At 47.2% G+C, this 24,261-nt stretch overlaps 1 protein-coding gene across 3 annotated transcripts in view; it reads left to right on the top strand.

Moving 5' to 3' along the window:
* The first annotated feature begins 5,060 nt into the window (after positions 1-5,060).
* The window catches only part of ZC3H4 (zinc finger CCCH-type containing 4), a 32,701-nt gene continuing 13,500 nt past the window's right edge, over positions 5,061-24,261 (top strand). For all 3 annotated transcript variants that reach the window (XM_078616931.1, XM_078616930.1, XM_078616929.1), the window contains exons 1-7: positions 5,061-5,355; positions 15,741-16,089; positions 16,796-16,927; positions 18,130-18,397; positions 18,989-19,116; positions 19,263-19,370; positions 24,071-24,180. In XM_078616931.1, coding sequence (XP_078473057.1) covers positions 5,261-5,355; positions 15,741-16,089; positions 16,796-16,927; positions 18,130-18,397; positions 18,989-19,116; positions 19,263-19,370; positions 24,071-24,180 — 1,190 coding nt within the window. In that variant the 5' untranslated portion in view covers positions 5,061-5,260. The remainder of the gene's footprint in view (positions 5,356-15,740; positions 16,090-16,795; positions 16,928-18,129; positions 18,398-18,988; positions 19,117-19,262; positions 19,371-24,070; positions 24,181-24,261) is intronic.

The raw sequence follows: 24,261 nt of genomic DNA, 5'->3' as shown, positions 1-24,261 counted from the left end.
AATATAAACATACAGATACCAATATCCCCTGTATAGCCTTAAAATACTTTTGTGGCAAGTATGTGTGTATGTTGAACTTCTTTTGCACCGCACGTAGCCAACCCTGCGGTGGAAGGACCACAAACTAACACACACACAAGCACAATAAGTGCTGTTAGCGAGCACCTATTAAGGTCAGTACGCCACACGAAGAGGGAGGGTGGCCAGCACCACGCCCAGCCGCCTTTGTCTCCCCAGTGGCGATGTCTACACACCGCACTAGGCACTCACTTGAGGCTGAGTCGACCTAGGGGAGCCCCAGGACCGGTTCAAAAGTATCGTTACTGGCGTCGACCGTGAGCGGGAATCGAACTCACCGCTCCCCCAAAGCCACAGACACGCAGCCACCCTTACAGCGTCTCGTTCACTGCAGATGGCAATCGCCACTAATGTATGAGCCGTGGCCCGGATTCACCGCTAATAAATAGTGAAACAGATCGACAATACGACGTCTTGAAATATATCGTCTCTCCATATAAAATGAATGTAAGTAATTATATTCATCCACCAGCCCCACGGCCTTTTGTGAGTGAATCCCAGTGTTTCGTATGGCGACGATTCAGCACGCGGAGTTGGTAAAGCGGTGCGCTAATCACTGCACAGGACCGCCTTTGTGTGTTGTCATAGGATTGAAGCTTTCGTGACTGCAGAAATTACTGTAGTCATTGTTTTTTTCGATAAAATCACGTATGTAGAAATAAAATAAAATGTAACTAAAATGTTTTTTATGAAAAAAATTTTAGTAACATTTTATTGTATTTCTACATACGTGACTTTCCCGAAAAAAAACAATGAGTATAGCTTCTTGTCCTTCCCCCGCACCTCCGATGAGCCACGGTTGGCTACGTACGGTGCGAAAGAGGCTCAACATACTTACTACTTACTATATGGACGGGAGTGAGTGGCACTGCCGCTATTATTCTATCGTCGCGTATGATGGTAGCCGCCAATGTCGAGGTCTGCTGCTGGCTACGACGAGAGGGCTTCAGCAGACAGAGAGTCCGTGTGGTGCTGCTGTCCCTCCTCCTCCTCGGTTGAATGAGCGCAGACCACAGAGGGTTTCGCCGTGCGGTCCGTAGTTGTGGTTTGCATGTCCACAATCGCACACCTGTGGATGTGGTGGTGTATTTAATGTTCAATCTCTGAAGGAGATATGCGTTTCGACCTGCTGATGATGTCCTGATGGTCACAGCGGCAGCGTCTTCGAGGATGAATGCCGAAGCCAGGAGGAGATGCCAGAGGTGGGACAAAGTCATTGTTATGCAAGTCCAAGTCGAGTCGCAAGTCATCAAATTCATGACTCGAGTCTGACTCGAGTCCAAGTCACATGACTCGAGTCCACATCTCATAGGTGGGACAAAGTCATTGTTATGCAAGTCCAAGTCGAGTCGCAAGTCATCAAATTCATGACTCGAGTCTGACTCGAGTCCAAGTCACATGACTCGAGTCCACACCTCTGGGAGATGCGATGATGCTTGTGTCTCGAACGGAGGAGGCGTTTGTTCCGTACGTCCGCGTTGTTCCACTCTGTTCACCAAAACGGCGTTCTCCCTGGTGATCTCGGGTGGTGAGATCCTAGGATGGTCCGTGGTGTGATGTTATCTACCTCGCCTGGTATACAGAAAGCCGGGGGTTCGATCCGAATCCTGACGCCTGCTGCTGTATATTTGGAGTTTGCGTGTTCTCCCGATGGTCGCGTAGATTTTTTTTCTCCGGGTCCTCCGGGTTTTTCCTCTCCACATTTAGAATCAACAACACGCGTTTAGAGTGTTTGGCTGCTCTACATTTCCACACGACGAGCCACTTTGTTGGGATATCATTTGTGGTCAGGTCGCTTTTACTGAACATCTGCGAAAAAGAGCTTTATAGCTTATCGGATTCCTCCAGTATAAATACATATTCTGATTCTGCTTCTGAAAAATAAGTTTATAACTCAGTGGGCTTTACCTAGTAATAATTTTTATTTATTTGTATATATATATTTTAAGTGATTTGTTTATCTTTGCTTACTTTGCACCACTATCGTGTTTTTTTCCATTGCTTGATGTTGTGATGTTCTGACCCGCCACTACTTGGACACTTGTGAAAAAATCGCTTCATAGCTCATCGGATTCCTCCTGCCGTTTAAACAAATATTCAGATCCTCGCTCCGATGGCTGGTTTGCCAAGAAGACGTGCAAACCCCACCCCCCCACCTTGCACTCGTCACGTCCCGTTGTCTACGCACGGTGCGAAAGTAGTTCAGCACGTACAGACACGCAGGTCACCAACACCCGTGTCTGCGGACAACCAGGGCCGGATGAAGCAAGTGTGGGACCTGTAGCAGATGTTATGAAGGGGCCCTACATAAAAAAAAAAATATTAAAACACATACATTTTAGAAAACTAAAATCTAAATGAAAAGCAAAAAAACCCCACGACGTTTCGATCGCAACACAAGCGGTCTAAATATACATTTTAACTTGCATAGTAAAGTAATTGTAGTTTTTCATTTGCTATACAGCCCAGATAATACGACAAATCGCTAACGTTAAACACCCGGTCGTTCGTAAAAGTCGAAGGCGGTATAGTACTATAGTAATGGAGCAAGTGCAGAATCACTAAACCGGAATTGATTGATAGCTTGAAAGCATTTAGCGCGGGGGCCCTTGAAAGTGCGTTGGCCCCCGTAGCTACAACACGTGTAGTAGCTACTAACACGTGTACTACACATGTGTAGTAGCTACACAAGTAGTAGCAGCTACACGTGTAGTAGCTACTACACATGTGCAGCTACTAACACGTGTAGTAGCTACTACTACATGTGTAGTAGTAGCTACTACTTGTGTGCTGCCACGGAGCGACGCGTGAGCCGGGAGCGCCACCCCGTGGAGTCGCGGGCTCATCCTCCGCCCGCTTCGCCGAGGGTGCCGGTGAGTCGCGTCCTTCCCACACGCGGGACACCGGCGGCCCCTGGTGGTCGCCTTTGAGTGCGATCCCTAGAAAATAGACACAACATTGGGTCAGACACCATTGGAACCTCATTTGCCAGTAAAAAATGTGATAATTGTTTTTTTACCCTTCTCTCTGGCAACAAAACTAACACCTTTTTTTACAAGGAGTCATGTTTGCATAGACCACAATACCTGCAGCCATAATGCAAACAAAAAACATAACTCTGATAATATATGGCGTCATCTGGTCCAACCCATGTGAGACTAGGCTCTAAGGAAAGCTGTCTCGGGTGTGGACCAAGCAACTTCAAGGACAGTGCATCCATTATCAGAGTTATGTTTTTTGTTTGCATTATGGCTGCAGGTATTGTGGTCTATGCAAACATGACTCCTTGTAAAAAAAGGTGTTAGTTTTGTTGCCAGATAGAAGGGTAAAAAAACAATTATCATTGGGTCAGACATTTGTGACGATGTGTGACGAGGGGGGAGGGGGTGAGAAATGTGACGTCACATCAAAATGCGCAACTTTAAATAAATATAGAAAACACGATCTACTTAATTAAATAGACTTTTTTAATATAAATGTTTTCTCCTACAACATCAGAGTGCAGCGCCACATTAAATACGCATGACAATGACAATAGTTTAAAGCGACCTGAAGCATGTTTTATTTTCAAAATGGAAATATGGTTTGGGCGGGGGCAGAGCTTTGTGACGTCATATTTGAGGGGGTGGGGGGGGGTCTGACTTTTTGTGACGCCGTGTGACGAGGGGGGGGGTCAAAAATCGCCCAAAATCGCGTGACGTCATTTATGGACGACCCCTAAGGGACACAGCTAATCGGATTCCTCCTGCAGTATATATAAAGATCATGATTCTGATAGTTTATGCTGAACCAGTTACTACGACGCATACTAATTATCTAATTATGGGGAGAAGTAGAGAAAGACCAAAGCAACGGGCATGAGGTAAAACATAGTGCGTAGAGTCTCGTGTTGTTTTATTGGTTCTTTCGGTAAAGTCACGTAGAATGGAAATAATTAAATTAAAAAAAGAACATTTCTTATGTTAAATTGTTATTATTTTATTATTTCCATTCTACGTGACTTTACCGAAAGAACCAAGAAGATGAATCCCTGCAGTCACGAAAGCTTTAAATCGAAATTTAAATCTCGTGTTGTTATTAATTTACAATCGCAGCGACCCGCGAAGCTGCTGGAGTTTCATGACGTCATCTCGCCGATTTGCGCCGTGTTTCGTGACGTAATCACGTGTCCCGTGACGCCATCGGCCACCAATTTGCTTCCTCCGTTTTACGTGACGTCATTCACAGGCTTCCTCGCCCCAGTCGTTAGTGACGTCATTACCTCGCTCGTAACCTCCCCAGCGTCTCTTGACGTCATCACTCCTTCTCCCTGCCTCACCCAAATCCCGCGTAACGTCATCAATCCCTTGTCCTCATCACTTTCGCGTCTCGTGACGTCACTACTCCCTTGCCTCCACCTCACCCGTGCAGCGTGACGTCATCACCCCCTCTCCTTACCCCAAAGTGGGGTGACGTCTTTCTCCTCTACCCGACACCTACATTTTGACTTAGAACTTTCCAACCATTAATTCATATTCATGGTTATTTCAGTAAAGTCACGGAGATTAAAAAATAAAAATAAAAAATGAATTGAAAGCAAAACACCACGACGTTTCGATCGCAAGCGGTCTTCATCAGGCGGAGAGGAAAGAGGGGGCAAGCCTCCAAATGCCACTGCTGATGATGAGGATTTTCAGAGTGAGCAAAGCTGTTCGCGTAAACAGCATGGGCTCGTGACGTCATCAACCCCCCTCAGCCCGAAATCTCGCGTGACGTCATGCCGGTGCGTTACATACACGCGCAAGCGTATTATTATGTAGATTACAAAACGTAAATTATTAACATAATATTGCATAAATTATTATCGAGAGATGAGTCGCGTGATGCCACTCAAGCATTTCGCCGGGGAAGCAACACGCCCCATCGCCCCGCCCACCTCATGAATATTCATGAGGCGCTCCCGCATAAATTATGCTAATGAGCCCTGCCTCGGCGTGCTTCGTGCGCAGACGCGGCCGCCATTTTACGAGGACAGAGCCCCGGCAGCGTCGCCCGGGCCCGCTCCGCATCTCGCGCCGATGTTTCCACGGACCAACAACAGCAACATCTACTACTCCTACTACTGCTAAACATCACCAACAACAACCACCACCAACAAAAGAACCCGAATCGTTAAAGTGCTCGGCTGCAACCAACGGAAGGGATGGCTCTTGAAAGCCTATTGTCTAGATCCCCGTCCCCAGCAGTTGCCACTACCCGTGCCTCCCGTAGCGCCCCAGGGTGTGCGGGGGACGAAAGGTCGAGTAAAATCGCACTCCCCTCTTCACCACCACCACCACTTCCACCACTTCTATTCTCATCAGCAACATCATCAGCAGCAACACCGGCGGCGGCAACAGCGTCTTTGTTATAAGTATCGGTGGCAACAGCGCCGCCATCGTTTCATCGTCTTCCGCCGCCATTACTGTATAACCATTTGCCTTACTGCGTTTACTCTCTCGTCATTACTCTTGATGCTAACTCGTTAAACATAACGCCATCGTCACGGTCCTCGTCGGCACCAACAGCAGCAGCAGCATTGTGATAAGTATCGGTAGCAGCGCCACTCGTCACTGCCACGGCAGCCGTATCGCACTGTACGCGTGTTGCTAACGACTGCTGCTATTGTAGCATTCGGTAATAATGTGCGACTATCATAATTACTACTAATACTATCGTCGGCATCGCCCGCCAGTGGTGCCGACATCGTTATAATACAACCACAACGGTAATATTACCATTACTAATTTTAAGTTATTTTTTTATAATTAAATTTTTATAACCATACTATAATCACTAGTATCACTACTGCTACAAAACCTATCCACAATATTACTGTAATACCTATCGCTACAACCACAACTAATATACCCATTACTGCTAAAATCACTACAGTACTATCACTCATACTATAGCCATAATCACTATCACCGTTACTAATAAGTCACGTCTTTAAACATCATTGCTACTATTACCACATCACTGCGACTAATGCTACCAATACGATAACCATAATTAATACTATAACCATTAACATTGCGACTATAACTTATAACCATCACTAAATGTATCGTCATCACGAATATAACTTCGGGACTATAATCCCTAAAGCCACCGTTGCTACCTCCATAACCGTCGATTCTATAATCTTCTATCACGAGCCTCGTCTTTGGTATAAACATCACTGGTACATCGACACTACTACGGCTATTTTCGTTAATAGCATCACAGACACTACAATAACTACGACCATATATCCATCACTCAGTCATTTCAATAATTCACTTGGCTACTTGAACTATCATTACCCATCACTACCAACGTAATTGACACTTATCACATTATCTGCTACGTTGCTGTACGATCACGATCGCTGTCATCTCGTAACCACCACCAACCAACTCACCTAATAATGTCGCTACTTATCGTCACTTATACCATCAGCCGCTAAATTCACTCCCGTTACCTCGGCTAATGTACTATCATGATTACGGTAACCACTAAATAGCAGAACTCACTTAATTACTGCTGCCGTATGCACCATCATAATTACCGCTACGTTTACTGGCATCAACTTATATCACTACTATCGCAAGAGACACCACTTAACATCATTTAGCTCCATCAGAATCACGAATGCTCATACACAAGTGCACTTTAACACGGTACACACCGCGGCGTTAGTCTTATTCTTTGTTTTACTTATCTTTTACATATTTCTCTTAAGATTAGTTTTGTATTGTCATTTGGTGGTAAGGATAGGTTAATCGTTCTATATAATCAATTTTATACTTTTGTTGATTTTGGCTTTGCTATGTTCTAGCGTGGCTGTTTTTATTTAATCAATGTCCTTAACCGACAATAGCGATCACATTCGTGCATGTGTGTTTTCAGTCTTACATGTCTTATTTTAGTGGCCTTTAATCTCGCTGGGTTTAACTATTTGCTTTTATAAAGAATACTTTATTTATATAGTAACATTATTTTCACTTCCTCCTAACCACATTTTCTCAGGCCCTCCGCCATTTCCAGGTCCACCTAGCGGCCATCTCCCACATCATTATGCTAATATTTGTTAATTTATGCTAATTTATGGTAATGTCTACGGGCCGCGCATGCGCAGACCGTGGCCCTACTTGCAGGAAGTGACACGTGTGTGTGTGGTGTGGATTGGGAGTGTTTTGTGGTTAAAGGCACCAAGCAACTTTAGGATGTAAACTAACCACCCACTCCACTCTCAATCTCCCTCGTACCGTTTTCTCCGTGTTTCGCTCTACACCCATTGTGGCCACCAGCAAGCCCACTCTGTGTGTGTGTGAACACGCGTGTAAACATGTATGCGTGTGAAAGCACTTGTGTAGTCACTGCTTAACATTTTTAACACTGCCTGAAAAGAAAAAAAGTATATACTTGGCGACGTTATGCGCAATGACCCTTCTCTATTTAAAATGTGGAATGAAAAAAATAACGTAAACAACCATAATGTGCTCTGAAGAAGGGTCATTGTCCGAAACGTCGCCTCTCATACGTTCAATTTTAAGGCCAGAGTGTCATTGAGGAATGTTTTGAGTTAAGCACTTTCAGTGCCGTAGCAACAGCTGTATTCTCGTTTCAGTAAGTGCCAATTCTGCACTTGAGCCGTTGTTGATTGCAGTCTGACCTATGTCTTGCTTAGAGCCCAACAGCCTTAGACTCTTTGTTTAAGTCCAGTTCTGCCTTGGGAAGCGTGGCGGTGTGCAGTTGCGCTGACAGTAACTTAGCTTGACAAGCTCTTGCCAGTATTCTTTCGAATGCAATTTTAGGCGTACTACCATACGCAGCAAGCAAGCTCAAATCTAACGCCGATTCGGGACTCCCCTGGTCACTTCTGAGCAATTGTGGAATCGCAAGTGACGGCATCAGATTGTGCACGGGCACAACACTTAAATTCACCGGGACAATGGCGGAGCCAGGATTATCAGGTAAGGGGGGCAACCCCTCCAGCAATGAAAAATGATAGAGGAGTTGTTAGTCAGTAAGGAGTTGTTAGTAAGTAAGGACTTGTCCCTTGCTTTTTTATTCAACGCGTGTGGCGATGGCACAGCCATCGATTGAGGGTCGAATTCGAACCGTGTGTGATCGGCATCGCGCTCGCTGAAGGTGTTTGCCTTCAGGGAAGTCGTGGACTGTATACGCAACTGCGCACAATTATTTGAGTCACTTATAACCGCTTTGCCGTTACTTTTTGCCAATTATGGACTCAGACTATTGTCCTATCATCTCATATAGTCCCTGGCACGTAATAATATGCTACACAGTGGCAGTGGGGGTCGCAAAATGCTGATTTATTATTAATAAACAGCAATGATCCGATTGAAATTGGGGATTTCGATCGGATCATTGGAGGGGATGTGCCACCCCACTGGCTCTGCCAGTGCACCTGGATAGTTTGACCCATCCACCAACTGCACCCTCATCAGGTCTCAGTTTATCTATTGTTGAACTTATTTCTTCTGAGGCTCTGGCACTTAGGAACATGCATGATTCAAAGCTAAAGTAGTATTTTTTAGAAGTTCGATTGGTTTACTTTGAGCATGGAGAACAGTAGACCTTGGGGTTGCTCTGTCTTGTAAATTTTAAGGTCCATGCAGCAAAATCCGAAAGTGTCCACGCAGCAAGCCTGGCGCTTTTTAGCTTCATAGAGGTGGGCTATATCCAGATGACCGATTATTGGATAATATAAAAAATAAAGTCCTGCCTGTGTTCCCACGTGTGCCGCTGGACGGTAGGTGATGGTTTAAAGCTTGGTGACATTGGCATCATCACGCTGGGCATGGCTTGTAGGGGGTTTCCCGCCTTTGGTGGGGGGGGGGAGGCAAGTTGTGGTGACCACGATTGTTTTAAAAGGGGCCCAAGGAATCGATAGCTCACACGCTGTGGTGCTGTGAGACACTTTGGGGCTGATGTGTCCAAAGTCACTTTGTTGGTGGCATCGCTGGCTGGCTGGGTCGTGGGGCACCTTTTATGTGGGTGCGAGAAGCCCACTGACGTGTAACTCGGCGCACATGTCCTCTTATGAAATGCCCTGACCATGCCAATTCGCCGTAGCTGGCCTGCACCCAGCCCTCGTAACTTTTGCTTGCCAGAAAGAAAGAAGAGCGTGGCTCCCAGCTCAAATGAGCTTTGCTCTGTGCTCATTTCCCATCAGTGGTCCTAAGCCAGTGGTGGTCAATTCCACATTCCTATGGCGTGGATTTGTTATTCCGCACAGTAAATTCTGTTGACATCCCACAAAATTGGTCAAGTTATTTTAGCCATCCGAGAAACATGTTGAGTTAAGCATATCCACTCTGGGATTTAAACTTCCAAACTTATAGTTGTGAATCGTCAAGTGGTGCTAACTACAGTTCCACTCCCTCATACTACTGTATTTTAATTTTGCTAACGGCCTGAGATGGAGCGCCCATCTGAAACTTTGGCAGAGCAGTGCTCCACTCAGTATCAGTGCCGACGTCTTACCCTTCAAGTCACCTGTTATCCAGACACTATGGGGGGCATACTTTGCCACGTTCCCTTTCGCAGAGACACATTCGTCGCATGGCAGTCAAAGCGACGTTTTCCCGACGAGAGCTGACGTTTTCCAAATGTGGCAACAAAAAAACGCATTCGAATGTCACGGGTTGTTCGTACAGTCATTCTGACTGGGCCGAGACCAACGACTAAGCCGCCCAACCACCTTAATGCCACGTCCTCTTAAACTTCGTAAAAGTGTCATCAAGCATTGGCTTGCTTAAATGAGCGTGGAGCAGTGGTCATCCCATTTTGGCAGCCACATGCCAATGGCAGTTGCACATTCTCTGGGTGCGACCAGTCTTCACAGCGCAACCACCGTTGATGGCCAACAAACCGTTTCCTAATTTTATTGGCCAAGCCCACAGATGATGGATTGAGTTGACCGTGTGCAGTGCCTCATTCTCACAAGTTAATATCGCAGAAGACATTTACGTTCAGCAGCCACTGCTGCGCTCGCTAGCAAGAGCACGTATTTGACTCCTAGCGCCCAGGCATGTTAAACCTCACGTGCAACCTATTGCTTTGGGCGCCCCCAGGTTTGAAAATAACTTTTGGGAAGATCACATTGTCCCGGGTGCAGTGGTCGCAAGGAACTCTAAAGTTTTGCCGTTGCACCTGTAGCCCTTCTCAGTGCTGGCTGCCCCCTGAGTAATGCCTCCAACCAACAACCCACGCTGGCGCACAAACCTCGGGTATCGTATACAGTGCAAGCTCGGTTTACAGATCTGGCCACATGGCGCAACGGTTAAAGCATTCAACTCCCAATCGTGAATTTAGCGAGTTCATGTCCTGGCAAGGGGGTACACTCAGCCCATCATGCCTATGCATGTAAATGAACAGCCCCGCGTCAGTCTATTGCTGGATGAGTTCCTCCCTGCGTCACGTGTGTCGGAGTTATTTATCACGCTGGTCAGTGCGATTCGGTGAAGACTGGGAGCATAGAAGTAGAGCACAGTGGAGTTTGCTGCACTGTCCACGTCGCCCCGTGACCCTGTTGACGTCCTGTTTGTGTCTGGTGGTAACACATCCAGACACTATCCATGTCCAACACTCATTGGCTTCTGATGTCTGATGCCTTTAGGCGCATCCTGGGGGATTTGATTATTGGCATTATACCTTTGGGGTCGCTAAAATAAATAGTACCACCATAGACGGTTATCGGTGTGCTGTTTAATAGACGTGTAACGACGAGTAGATTAACCGATTTAAATCATTTATTTTTCCCGTGACGTTTGCGCGTGCAAGAAATTTACAGTCACACAATTCAAATATGTGACGTGCGACTTTACACGTAGACGAGTGGAATGAACAAACCCGTAAGAACAGAACAAACAAAGAAATGCAATTGAGACAAAAATGGGACAAAGGTTTATTTACATTATTGAATCGAATCAAAACCTCACATTTTGACACTTGCAGGAGATGGGGGCAATGGCATGGGAGGTGGGGTTAAATTGTTTAGTTGTTTAAAGACTGGTCCCTCTCATACGAATATGGAGTTGACATTCAACTCCCAATCGTAAATTCACCGAATCCTGGAGTTGGCACCACAGGTTATGAGCCACCAGCAAGAGGTGAGCACCACCAAAGACTCTTAGGGCAGGGAAACGCTCGGGAGTTCCAATGTCAAATCTGTTTGAATGCTCGAGCATTGCGCAACCCTCGGAACCCACAAACAATTGCGCAGTCGTGTGTAAAGGGAATATTTACACAGCTAAATTTCCAGCCAGAGAGAACACAACGTTTATTAAACTGAGGACAGCTGACTGCGTAGACCGGTGGGGGGTGTGGGGGTGAGCTCCTTGCCGAGGCTTAGAACTTTCAAATAACGTTGACTGGCCACGCATTAACTGCACTGAGCCTCGACCACTTTCGTCACTGCAAGAAGCATCTGCAGTGACAGAAGTGATTGGTGTGGCGCTAAAATTGGAAACGCAGCGTTGTTGCCTGGTGGAAAAGATGCCCCTCCAGTGCCTGATCAGTGCTGCTAAAGTGCTTGCAATGACGGATAGAATATATTTTCCACAATAGAGTTTTTTTGGGTTAGATCGCGTAAATATATAGATTGTCGTTAAAACCCGCCATCACCTGACGCAGCCAACTAATAAGGGTGGTCTCGTAAACAGAACATGCCAATTCGTCACTAGTACATGTTAAACAATATATGTTGCGGGCCGTTCCAAAGTTGTCGGCCTCGCATCGCGAATGGCCGTGTACATTTTTTGCCGGACATGGCCCAGATAGGTTCCCCACTCCTGCCATCAACGTTCGTGATTGAACGATTCAACATTTGATAAATGTGGATTATTTAGCTCGCCGTACATGCATGTTTTCACGTGTGTCATCGATATATTTTTCGATTGGTGTGTGTTGTTTGTAAATGGATCCTTGGCACTTCTGCAACTACTGTCAAATGAAGAAGTGGATTTTTCAATCGTATCTTGACCCTGGATCGTGACAATTGATCGAATTTCCTTGAGAATCGTTTCACCTCTCGTACACGTCGCGGCACTTGCATAATAACGACCAACGGAGCCCGACTTCTGGATTGAAATTGGGCACTGCAGGCATCTGTCAGTGGCGTAGCTATTTAGTGTTCAGGCGTTGCAACTGCAACCTGAATTTGAAATAGTAAAAAGGGATTTTAAAGTCACGATCAATGGGTGTGCATATACAAGATTGCACATTAGCTTTTTGGGGGGTTGAGAGTTTGTAAGCGGGCAACGGTATCCAGTCCATCTGGGGTTGGCCATGCAACCAAGGGAGGTGGACGCAGGCAGACATGCGACGATTATTCGAGCCAAATCGATTCCCACCTTCCTCAAGCAAAAGTGGCGTCGTGCAGGTAGAGGTTAGATTATTTATGATCGTGTGTGGCGGCACGTGGCTGCAATCCACCGCGATGGAGACGGAAAGGTGAACGCATCGTGCAGATTTGCGCAACTCCCGAATTGGCCGGGCAGCGATGTGGCCGCAACTTGGCAGTACAGCAAGTGGGTTAATGTACCCGTTGTGTGTGCCTTTGAGCATTAGCCTCAAGGTACTGTACAGGACCAGTCTACATTTATTATTTAGAAGCAGTTAGCCTGGATGTGAACACAGGTAGAGAGTTGACAATGGTCATTTTTTTAAAGACATTTGGAGGGTTAATGTGGGTTGACATCAAAAACGAGTTTTGGAGCAACACTCATCTCATATTTTACATCCCTCAGCCAGTGGTGGAAAGTCTACATTGCTATGGCATAAGTGAGAACATACATGGATGACCACTGTAGACTTCTGTAAAAAAAAAAACTTTTACACAACATTCCATTGATAAATGTTGAAAAACCCACAAAACTCAAGAAAAATACTGAAAAGGACTCATTTGAAAAAGGTTATCACATTTTCAAGGTCTTGGGCAACATGTCACTGGTGGGATTTCTGTCGACATTGCCACATATCACTATCCCTTCATGCCTTCTGCTAAGTTTTGTAGTTTTATGTTATCTGACTTACAAGGTCCGCTCCTTACAGTATCCCACGTCTGGCTTCGTCCTCTTGCGTTAATTGAGGGCAATATACACAAGTTGCCATGAATGTTTTCGCCGGTGCCTCTTTCTCTCGGGCCAGGGTGAGTTTGTTCGCTGCCGCCCAACTGTAGCCTCTTAAGTTTTCACGGGAGCCACAAATAGGCGATTGCCAGCGATGTTGGGAGCCGAGATAATGATTGACGGTGGCAGCCAGCGTGTTCGTGACGTGCTGTGCCCGCTAAGCCCACAACTGCGTGTAGTATGTAGCCTTGACATTAGGTCTTGGAAAAAACGTTTGAGCAAGATTTTATTCCCGCGAGAGCCATTTGTAAGGCCGTGCTGTCACTGCCGAGGCATCATTGTTCTAGTTATCATCACTCCGGTTTTATTCCAGCTGTGCGTAATTTTTTTTAGATGAATCAATATTTCTTCATACCGGAGGAGGAGTTTCGATGAGCTATGAAGCTATTGTTCACACATGTACAGTAGGGGCACGGGCTCAGAACGTTACTACAATAAACGATATGAAAACAATGAGTGCAAATTATAGGAAAGGTAGGAAATTCACAAATATTATATACAAATAAAACGAAACCATTATTTGTACCAGTTAAAGCCCACTGAGCTATTAGTTTATGTTTTAGAAACGACCTGGCCACAAATGATAGCTCAATGAAGTGGCTTATCACGTTGACATTTATAGCAGGCAAATAAATCATCTAAACGCATATGCTGACACATGCTTGCACAGTAATACAATACTAATTTAATCACTTTCTCATACACACTGTCTCATGTGTACACTCAATCAAGCATGCCCTCACGATCATATAATAGACTCGTACAAACATGCCGTCACACTCGTACATAGTCCGTCTCGGACGTGTGCTTCTACAAACACCCTGACAGTCACCCTGTCCTGTATCCGTGTGATCTCTCCGTCGTCACCCTTTTGTTAGTCTCGACCACAGGCCACCATCCCCTCTCGTGACAAGTCCCGTCCAATCCCAGTTACGTTTCCCTATGGTCAATCTAATGTCTCTCACGTGCATGTGTATGTGTGTGTATTATCTGCACACACATACGCAGTAGTGTAGCAGTTAGAGCTCTGCAATACGAACCCGGCGACCCGAGTTCAATTCCCGCTCACGGTCAACACCAGTGACGATTATTTGAACCGATCATGGGCCTCCCCTTGGTCGACTCGGCCTCAATTGAGTATTGGGTGCCGTGTGTAATCATCACCACTGGGGAGTCAAAGGTGGCTGGGTGTGTTGTTGGCAACCCACCCCCCGTGTGCCGTTCCAGCCTTCATAGGTGCTGCTCGCTAACAGCACTTGCCCCAACAGTCTGTTTAGGCTTTACGGGGGATCTTTGTATTTTCTACTCCATGTGTTCCTCCTCCTGCCTCTAATTCTAAGCAGACGCCTCTTCCCTCTTCTTTGCACGATTTGTAGCATTAACATATTTTCTTGGTCAAGGTCTACTTTTCTGATCCATATGTAACAGCGCGTATTTATACCGGTCATCGGCAGTGGGAGGCTAGCCCGGGCATGCACGCAGCTGTGGTGGTGACGGCAGCAAGCAAGCCAGGCCATTGTGACCGGCATCATGCTCGTAAAACGTGCACTTGATTAAATGATTACTGCACTTTTTAACACGTCCACTGCTGGATGAAGGCCTCCCCTCACCGTGTCAGTCATGGGGGTTTGACCTACTTCTACTTGCTGGCTCAGTACGGGTCAGTGAAGTTTTATTCAAGAAGAGTAATTATTCCTGGCTTGATGCGTGCCGCCCTGCGCACCTGCTGAATCGCTGTACGTAAGAGCGTGCGTATTTGTGTACAAATGAGGAGCGGTGGGACAGTGGTTAGCGCACTGCACTCCATTCCTGGCCAGGGCTACCAATTGGTGGTGAGGGATATCTGTTCCAGGGCCTCCCTGAGACTGACTCTCCTTTAAATGAGAACCTGGTGCAGTGTATAAGCTTAGAACTGTGCAGGCTAAGGTGGCCAGACCCGGAGCGGACCTCACCTGCTTGCTTATTAACCGTTCCAGCCTAAATCGGTGCTGGCTAACAGCACTTGCACCAGCAGTCGGTGAAATGTTCACTCTGTTCACCCTCTTATTTGGGGGTCAAACTCCCTCTTTCTTTACCATCATCATATGAATGGGATCTATAAAACAGCTGAAACTGTCAGAAGTTGGCAGTGGTTCTCCTGTGTAGAGACCAGTGCACGCCATAGGCATATACATTGTCCACCTGACCGGTGTAGGATCTGGCTGTGCGTGTGTTTGTGAAGGGAGCAGTGGCGGAGTGGTTTGCGTACTGCACTAGGAAACCGGTATCCTGGGTTTGATTAGTGGCTCACGGATAACATCACAGCATCTGAAACCCATCCTGGCCCTCTACCATACATCTGGTGCGGCGTGGGGAGATGAAGTGGCTGAGCATGCATGGTGATGGCTATACCAGCTTCCCCCCTCCCTTGTGTGCCAAATCGTCCTTAATAGGTGATCACGAACAGCTCTTGCCATACATTTGAAAAGGCTAACCCACGGATATTTTCTCACCGTGCAGGGAGGAGGGCGAGCTGGAGGATGGAGAGATAGATGACGATGTCGCTGAGCAGCAGCAGCAGCAGCACTCACCCGATGGTGGCCGAGGGGGCCGTGGCAGCAGCAGCCGCGGCAGCGGGGTTGGCGGCGGCGGCGGTGGAAGCGGTGGCGGTGTCGGCGGTGGAGGAGGAGAATGGGGTGACTCGGACGGAGAGAGGGACCCCAGCAGCCGCGAGCGCGAGCGGGACCGTGAGCGCGAGCGCCACCGCAGCTCCCGCAAGAAGCGCAAGAAGGAGCGCGAGAAGGAGAAGGAGAAAGAGAAGGAGAAGCGCAGGTCCAAGCGGCGGCGGAGGGACAAACACGGACACAAGGTGCGGTCCCTCGCGCTCCCTGGGGGGCCGGGTTGGTGCAATAGTCACAGCTCTACGGCTAATGATGTCAACAGTTTATTCCATTCAACACAGACGTACATGTAGGATGTGGGGTGGCAAGCATTGGTAACCAATGGAGTTGGGTGTTCATGACCGTGTTGACAAGGATGTACATTGAGGGTGATAACTACATCGATAATGAAATTCGTGATTATGATATTGATGGTGGTTATGATGAGGGTGATAGTTATGATACTGACGGTGATGATGATGAATGGAAATGAAATTGGTGATGGTAATGAAGGTGGCGGTTTTGTTGGCTAACATAAGCATCAGCGTCATCTATAATCGTGGTGATGACGATTATTGTTCTTAAGATGGCTATGACAAGGATGTCTCTGGTGATGGCAAATGGTAATGTTGTTCACAGCGATGATGTTAATGTTGAGGGTTATGATGAGATGGTATACGGTTTCAATATTAATGACACTGACAGTGGAATAGCAACGATGCATTGGGCCTTGGTGCCATTCAATTAAATTGGCTCCTCTGTACAATTTCCCCTGCTTGGGCCTGTGGGTCCCGGTCCAGTAGCACCTCCTGCACACAACTTGATAACTGCACTACGGGACGGCGAGGATATTTATGGTCGTAAGGACAAGGATGGTGGTGGTGATGATGACGTCGCTTTTGCCGTCTTTTACAGAGGCACTCCCCTTCAAGCGACGAGTTTTCAGAAAACAGCGAGGAGTCGGACTATGGAGCTGCTGACAACCGGGGCTACAGGAAGAACTACAGGGACTACGAGCCTCACTACCCACCCAAGGGAGTACACCAAGTGGGTTCCTGTACCTATCTGTCCAGACTGGATTTGGATTTCCTCCCGCACAGTGAAAAGCGTGCCTTCTCTAAGAAGGCATTGGCTAAATGCCCCCATTGTAAGGATCCTCCTGATAAAGTATTGAAGCTCAGTTAGGCTTTACTGGATAAACAAAGATTATTATTATTAAGGCCAACATTCGTGTAGCCTCTCACCAAATCACCCCCAGAATGCGTGTGATCTCATCTGACCTTGGGAGCTAAGCAGCTTTGAGCGTAGACGGCTCTTTTCTGTTTTTTTTTGGTTGGCAACCATGCACCAATAGGTTGCCATAGAGTTATGTTGTAGTCAGCAGAGGGCAATGCAGCGAAATACATTATTCTTATGATACCGTGTCTATTCTCCCGCATCTACTCCCTTTAACATCACAGCCTGTCCAGCTTAGTGAAGTATAGTAAAATAACTCCCACTTTGGAAGGCCCTCATCTAAAAGTGGATTGCCAAAAGGGTTGGACATATATACGTTGTATGATATGGCAGTGATTCCCAACCTCTCTGAACCCATATGGCCACCGTCAAACCTCCCAAAGAATTTCACATACCATTTTGCAGTCAAAAAAATCAGGTGTTTTTATTTTGAATAATCGTATCGGCAGCTTCTCCTTGGATCACTTCCCACAGCCTTTGCGGACCACAGCTTGGGAACCACTGTGCAATAGGGAATACCCGATGGGTAAATCGGCAACACGGTGACGTGGCCGCCGAGTGGTAGCGTCGTCGTCGCTTGTTGCAGAGGTTCACGTTACGAGTTCATTGGCCGCGGTGTGTAACCTTAAAAGTACCGAGCGCCATCTGCTTCGCAGCGGCCATTAAAGATGCCCTGACGTCATTCGTCAGAGTAGGATATTGTGTACCGGCGTCGTGGTCGAAATGTTAAAAGTTAAAATATTATTCAATTTGGTCTTATGTACAGCAATTATTGCAACCTACTGGCAGATTAATACCAGTCTAAGGAACGGGTGCCACTGGGAGGTCCCATTTCAAATGTGTTTGAGATAAGTCGTGATGTAAAGCGCTCTGACACGCCCCGGCGTATACGGTAGTTCGCTCTTATCAAGAACAAATCGTTATCATCAAAACAATGAATAAAGGGGAACACACGATGAATAATAAATAATCAATCCTCATCCCTACTGACCTCTGACCTCTGTCCCACGCAGCCCAAGCCCTACATGGACGAGCCCCCAGAGCCGGAGTACCCCGAGTACCAAGAGTACGGCGGCGGTGGTGATGTAGAGGTGGACGATGGTGGCGGCGGCGGCGGCGGCATTGGCAACATTGGCGGCGGCATTGGCGGCGGCATTGGCGGCGGCATTGGGGGGAGGTTTGACGAGTACGAGGAGGAATACAAGGGCGAGGAGGACGATGACTTTGCCTGCCAGCTCAAGCAGTACCGCGAGTCCCAGGGCCATCTGCGTGGCCACCGTGGTGAGGGGGCCACAATGGCGTGTCTGACCGTCGCGTCAAATTCTCTCTCGCCCACCAATAACCAAGCTTCAAATGAGCGCGCTGATTCTCCCCGCCCTCCCCCGGAGATTTTCTATGAATTGTCACGCTTTCAGGCTGTGATTAAGTCTCACGAATCAGTCTTGATTTTACCGTTTCAATTTTTACTTTCTGTTTTTGTCCGTCTCATTTTTCAAGTTTGCTCAATACATGACCAAAAATTTTACAATGGCATATCACTTGCATATAATTAGCTTGAATTGTTAATAATTGACTGACTTACATGATTCGATACATGTACTGTGAGCGTAAGAAGTGATGTTATTCTATATATCACCCCGATGAGCTGAGCTCGATCCCCAGCCATGGCTAACTGTGTGGTGAAATATGGAAACTCTACGGCATGGGGAGGCCTTCATCAAGCAGTCGATTAACATAGGGGCTGTATATTATATTCATATAATAATGTGATGATGTGTCGTTATATGCCGACCAATTTCTGCTCGTTGCTAACCGTGCTGCTGTTCTCCACTCGCTCCCTCCCCCTCCTGCTGCTTTACCGACCCTCCCCAGGCGCCAGGATGCGTGGCCGTGGCCGGGGCAGAGGCCAGGGCAAAGGCGGGCGTGGTCGGGGCCGAATGTTGCACATGCGGGAAATGGAGCACATGGAAGACATGGACATGCACTACGATCACTACGAGGTGAGGCTACCGTCGCCCACCCCGACGTCTTAACGTCGCGAAAAGTTTGCGTCGTCCGGGAAAAACGAGCGTTACCGGCGGTGTGGGGGCGGGCGGGCGTGTGCGTGCGTCTGTCCTGATACTGACGGTTCACGTTTGTTCCGCAGGACATGGGTGAGATGGTGTGCCCGCCCCGCAAGAAAAAGAAGAAGAACCACACGGGCAGCACAGCGCACCTCATCTGCAAGTTCTATCTGGAGGGCCGCTGTGTCAAGGTGCTCCGCTAGATGGCCTTCCACCCATCCCTCCTCCCTCCGCCCCCCCCCCTCCCCACTTCACCACAATGACCTGATGCACAGTGACCTGAGTCCACCGACAGCCCCTCGTCATGCGATAAGAAATGCACGGTGATGAGGGGTAGTGGGGGGGGGGGGACGCCAAAAAAATGAAAAGTGAACAAAGAGCGGGGGGGGCGATTCACTCATTCCATTCCCAGCAGCGGCGTCACGTGGCTGGCACGGGGCCCTGGTGCAAGGAATGAAATGAGTCCGGCCCAAAATTCCCCTCTTCCTTCACAGCCCGATGCATGGGCCCCCCCCCCCCTGCCGAGCCCCTGTGGCTGCACACTCGATAGCTACGCCACTTAACTGAATTTTAAGATTTGACATTACGACTTAAATGCATTGATTATTATACATCCCTATTTGTATTGTATGTCTCGTTCTGTCTTGTTTTTTGTTCTACCTTGTTCCGGTAGCTTGAGGGTAACTATTCCGTTTCATTCACACAAACAAAAAATGGTTGATTCTTACGTGCATGATTCGATTCGTACAATCGTGGGCGTAAGAATCGATTTTAATTGATGAAGCGATAATTTACCACCTGCCTAAATTTTTGCACAGTCACCTTTGCCCAAACTGATGTCAGTCCTACCCCTAGCTGTAACTAACAGTGATGTGATTTGTCCAGAAAAACCTCACTTGAGTAGCACGATTCTTCAGAGGGCCTTGCCTTGGGATGTTTGGACAAGCCTATTTTAAGGCGTGTGGGTGGAAACGAGAGTACCCGGCATGTACCCACCTGTAACAGTGAAGCACACTCAAAAGATCCGCACAGATGAGTTCACAAACCCATATCCTGGCCACCTCAGCCTAAATCTACATGACCCACCAACTCTTGCCTTCAGAGCATTCCACCACAAGGCATGTGCCACCGGAACCAGCAATACCAGCCCCTAACACTGCCACTACCTCTGACCCCATTCTCTACCTCTGGAGCGTTCGCCCGACCCCATTCTCACTTTCCATTCCTTTTCACTTTTTGGCATTCGCAGGATCAAACAACAACAAAACAAGTTGTGTAAAACTCACCAGCCCGTCATTCAAACAGCATTCTTAATGACCTGATGCACAGCATAACTCTCCCAACCACTGCCGTGCACCGATACATTCACGGCACCGGTCCCAGCGAGACCCCCACCACCACCGCAGACTGGCGGGACGAGTCTGATGTCGTGTGCGCCGTGGGACCGGGAGACACGAGAGAGATCATAGGACGTATGACCTGATGCATGAAGCAGCCCCCCCCCCCCCCCCCGAGCCGATTCATGCAGAGAAAACTGCTCACCACCACCACCCTGCCTTTTACCCACCCCCCCACCCCCCCCCCCCCCCGGCAGAAGACGTTGAGACCTGAACCTGATGCAAAAATGAATATCTGACCCCCCCCCCCAAACAAAACCCCCTTGTCCACATGAGTGCACAATGCAAGCTGTGAGCATAATGAATGCACAAGAAGAATGATGATGCCTCCTGTCATAATGAACGCACAAAAAAGTGAACCAAAATGAACATCTGAGCTGATAAACACAGAGAAATAATGACTTGGGAGCACTCGTGACCATCAACTCGCTTGAACCATCGGTAATGAAGTCCTAGCGCGAGTCAACCAACCCCTGGCCTTATGAACCCACTTCAACCCAGACTTTATGAACCGTGATCGTGTGAATTTAAATTAATTCTCGCTCAGGGGGAGGGTGGGAACGAATGACTTTATTGACCCGTGACTTTGTACTCAACTCCTGACCTAATTAACTTGTGTGACCCAGTGCAAATCCTTGGATATATTCTAACACATGTCCTTTAAACCCACAACCCACTGGATTAATGAAATCATAACTGAATGCACTCCTGTGAACCCATAGCCTAATGAGCATATAAACCCATGGTCCACAGCACATGAACCTGCATGAAAGCACACGATCTGTGACCTATTTAAATCTTGGCCTGATGAATGCATATGAAACCACGCAGTCCTTGACTTATTGAACTCGCCAACCTTGTGAACCATGATGAACTTTTATAAATCTCGATTTCATAACTCTCACGCCCCCGCCACCCCCCACCCATCTAATGATCTCATGAACTTTCAATCCATGAACCTGATGCACAAGTTCATATCTGACACGCACTGTGCAACTCTCGGCCTCGGGAACTCGCATAAACAAGACTTAATGACCTAGTGAATTGACATGAATCGTTACCTAATGAACTCTTATGAACCATGACCTAATGAACTGCGATGCACCCACACATACGCTCGACCTAATGCATTCCTATTAACCCAGGCAAAACTGCTGGCCAAGTGAAATTGTGTAAATCGTCACCTAATGTGCTTACGTGAATCACATACCCCTGACGTCAGGAAGCTTGACCAAATGAACGCGCACAGTTCCCTGACCTAGTGACCTCTTGAGAATCCACTCACCTTTCTGCGCATATGAATGAATATTTATACGATCCTACAGTGGGGCACAACGGAGCATGGCCCAATGAAAGCACAAGGACGATGACGCTGGCCCCACGAACATGTCAACCCAAATAAACGTGCGAGCCGATAAACCAAGGATGACCCCATGATCTTACGACCTCGTATGAACTCCTACTTGGGCTTAAAGAACTCGTAACAAATCTTGCCCTTACCAACTCGCGACCTTATGTGTCGGGATCCGCCCGTACATCGATTCATCGATTAATGGCCATTCCTTATTTCTCGATACATGCATTGGACTGGTGCTTAAGAATCGACGGTTCTATGTTTGTATGCACTGTATGTAACGTTGGTTATGTGAGCCCTCCAGCCACTAAAAGCCGCTACATTAATACTTTTTAAAAGATCATGAATTACTATTATCGATCCACACGAACCCTTTGCCTTATAAATTCGTGCAAACCCTTGGCCTAATTAGACCCCTGACCTTATAACATTGACCTAATGAACTTACAAAAATTTGTAGAAAAATCAACAATGACCCTGAATGAACCCAAACGAATGACTGATACAATTACAAAATGTATGAACTCATGATCGAATGAACGTAACAGAACCCCTTTGCTTCATCGACTAAAAATAAACCCGCTGCCCGATGACCTTGAATCAACAGTGACCAAATGTACTCTTATGAACCCACAAACGTGATGCATGAATTTTATATCTAATAGGGGGAGAATTCGATTCTTGGCCCCCTGAATGATGCCTCTTGGCTTCATAATGAACAATAATGCCTTTTATTTTACACAAGAAGGCCTCACTGATGCTCAAGACACTTTATCACGAGTGTCCTGCATTGAGATGTTTGGCCAATTTTATTAGTGTGGGAATTTCCTCGAGTATACGGAGAAAGTCCTCCACACGGACACTCGATGCTCTGCTCGGTTAGGATTCAAGTATCCGTTGATCTACTACCATCTCCTGGCCACCTCGCAACCCATTAGCATGGTATCCCCATGTGTTGTAGGTAGCTTCTTGAGATTCGAGGAGGTCATGAAGCAGCCCAGAGCGGTTGGCCATAGGCACGTGTTGTTGAAAACGAATGTCTGACCTGATGGAGAACCTCATGTAATCATCCCATAGCTTAGGGAATCCATGTGAACCCCTGACCAATGAACTCATGACCTGATAACCCCACTTGAACATATTACCTAATGAACTCAAGACACAAATCCTTCACCTGATTAAGAAGGGACCTAATGCATTCACACGTGATGAGTAATTCACGTGATCCATGCCCTAATGAAATAAATAGAAGATGGCCTACATAACCCAACTGAAACCCTGAGCTAATGAAGCTACATTCACACACAACCTGAAACTCACGAGAACCTCTGACTTGATACACCCAATTGAACAATTGACCCACGTGGACCCAAATAAACCCAAACGTAACCCTGATCTATTACGCCCACGTGAATACTGGTCCGTTGAATGTGACCTGATCTGAACTAATTAACTCGCAGAAACTCATATCCCACTCAAAAAGAGACGCAATTCAAAACAAGTTAAGAATAAAACAAGCTCACGTGTGGATTTTCTAACACCAACACGTGTTTGTCTTCGGGAATTTAATTAGCAGTGCGGAATCCGATGGGTCGCTATGAGTGGAAAGCACGTATGCATATTTGCACTTGTTCCTTTTTGCTCTGAATTGTTTCTTTTGGGCCAAACCCTTTGATCAATTTAGCCAGTTTTTGACTCACATTTGTCCCGAATAGCAACACAATCTCACGCTGACCTTTCACTCGGATTGGATGATCTTTGCGAGAGCGAAAGTGCACTCAGACCCCCCCCCCGCCCCCTCCCACCATGACAAGAACAGCTCATCCGTAGGTGGTTTCAACCTCGGAAAGCGTTAAAAGCGCACAGCCCTTGTAGATGCGTACCTAGGCTGCGTTGACTTCCCACAAAGCTACTAATTTTAACCCCACCCTCGCTCCCGTGAAGGCACCAAATCATGGCTGAGAACTAGCGGCCTTCCGATTGTAAATCATGTTCCAACGACGACGCTGCCGTTTGTTTTCCATTTAGCGCTCGGCCGCTCTGCGTGCGCGCGCCCAAGGGCAAAGGTTACAAAGCCGAGATATTCACTCCCCCAAGGTCTCACCAGTGGCCTTGTCTTTGTCTCCCGTCCTCTGCACAGGGAGAGAACTGCCAGTACAGCCACGACATGCCCAACCGCAAGCGGGAGGTGTGCAAGTTCTACCAGAACGGACATTGCGTCAAGGGAGATTTCTGCCTCTTCATGCACAATATCCTTTTGCTTGGGTCTGTGCCCAGTCGCGTGCCGCACGGCATGCTGGGCCTTGTAAGTGTCATTGGTATAATCATGCT

Source organism: Lampetra planeri, chromosome 52, assembly GCF_965212315.1.
Source record: "Lampetra planeri chromosome 52, kcLamPlan1.2.h2, whole genome shotgun sequence".
In the NCBI taxonomy this organism is placed as follows: Eukaryota; Metazoa; Chordata; class Hyperoartia; order Petromyzontiformes; family Petromyzontidae; genus Lampetra; species Lampetra planeri.
The sequence above is the reverse complement of the archived record's forward strand: the minus strand, read 5'-3'. Positions and strand labels throughout refer to the sequence as shown.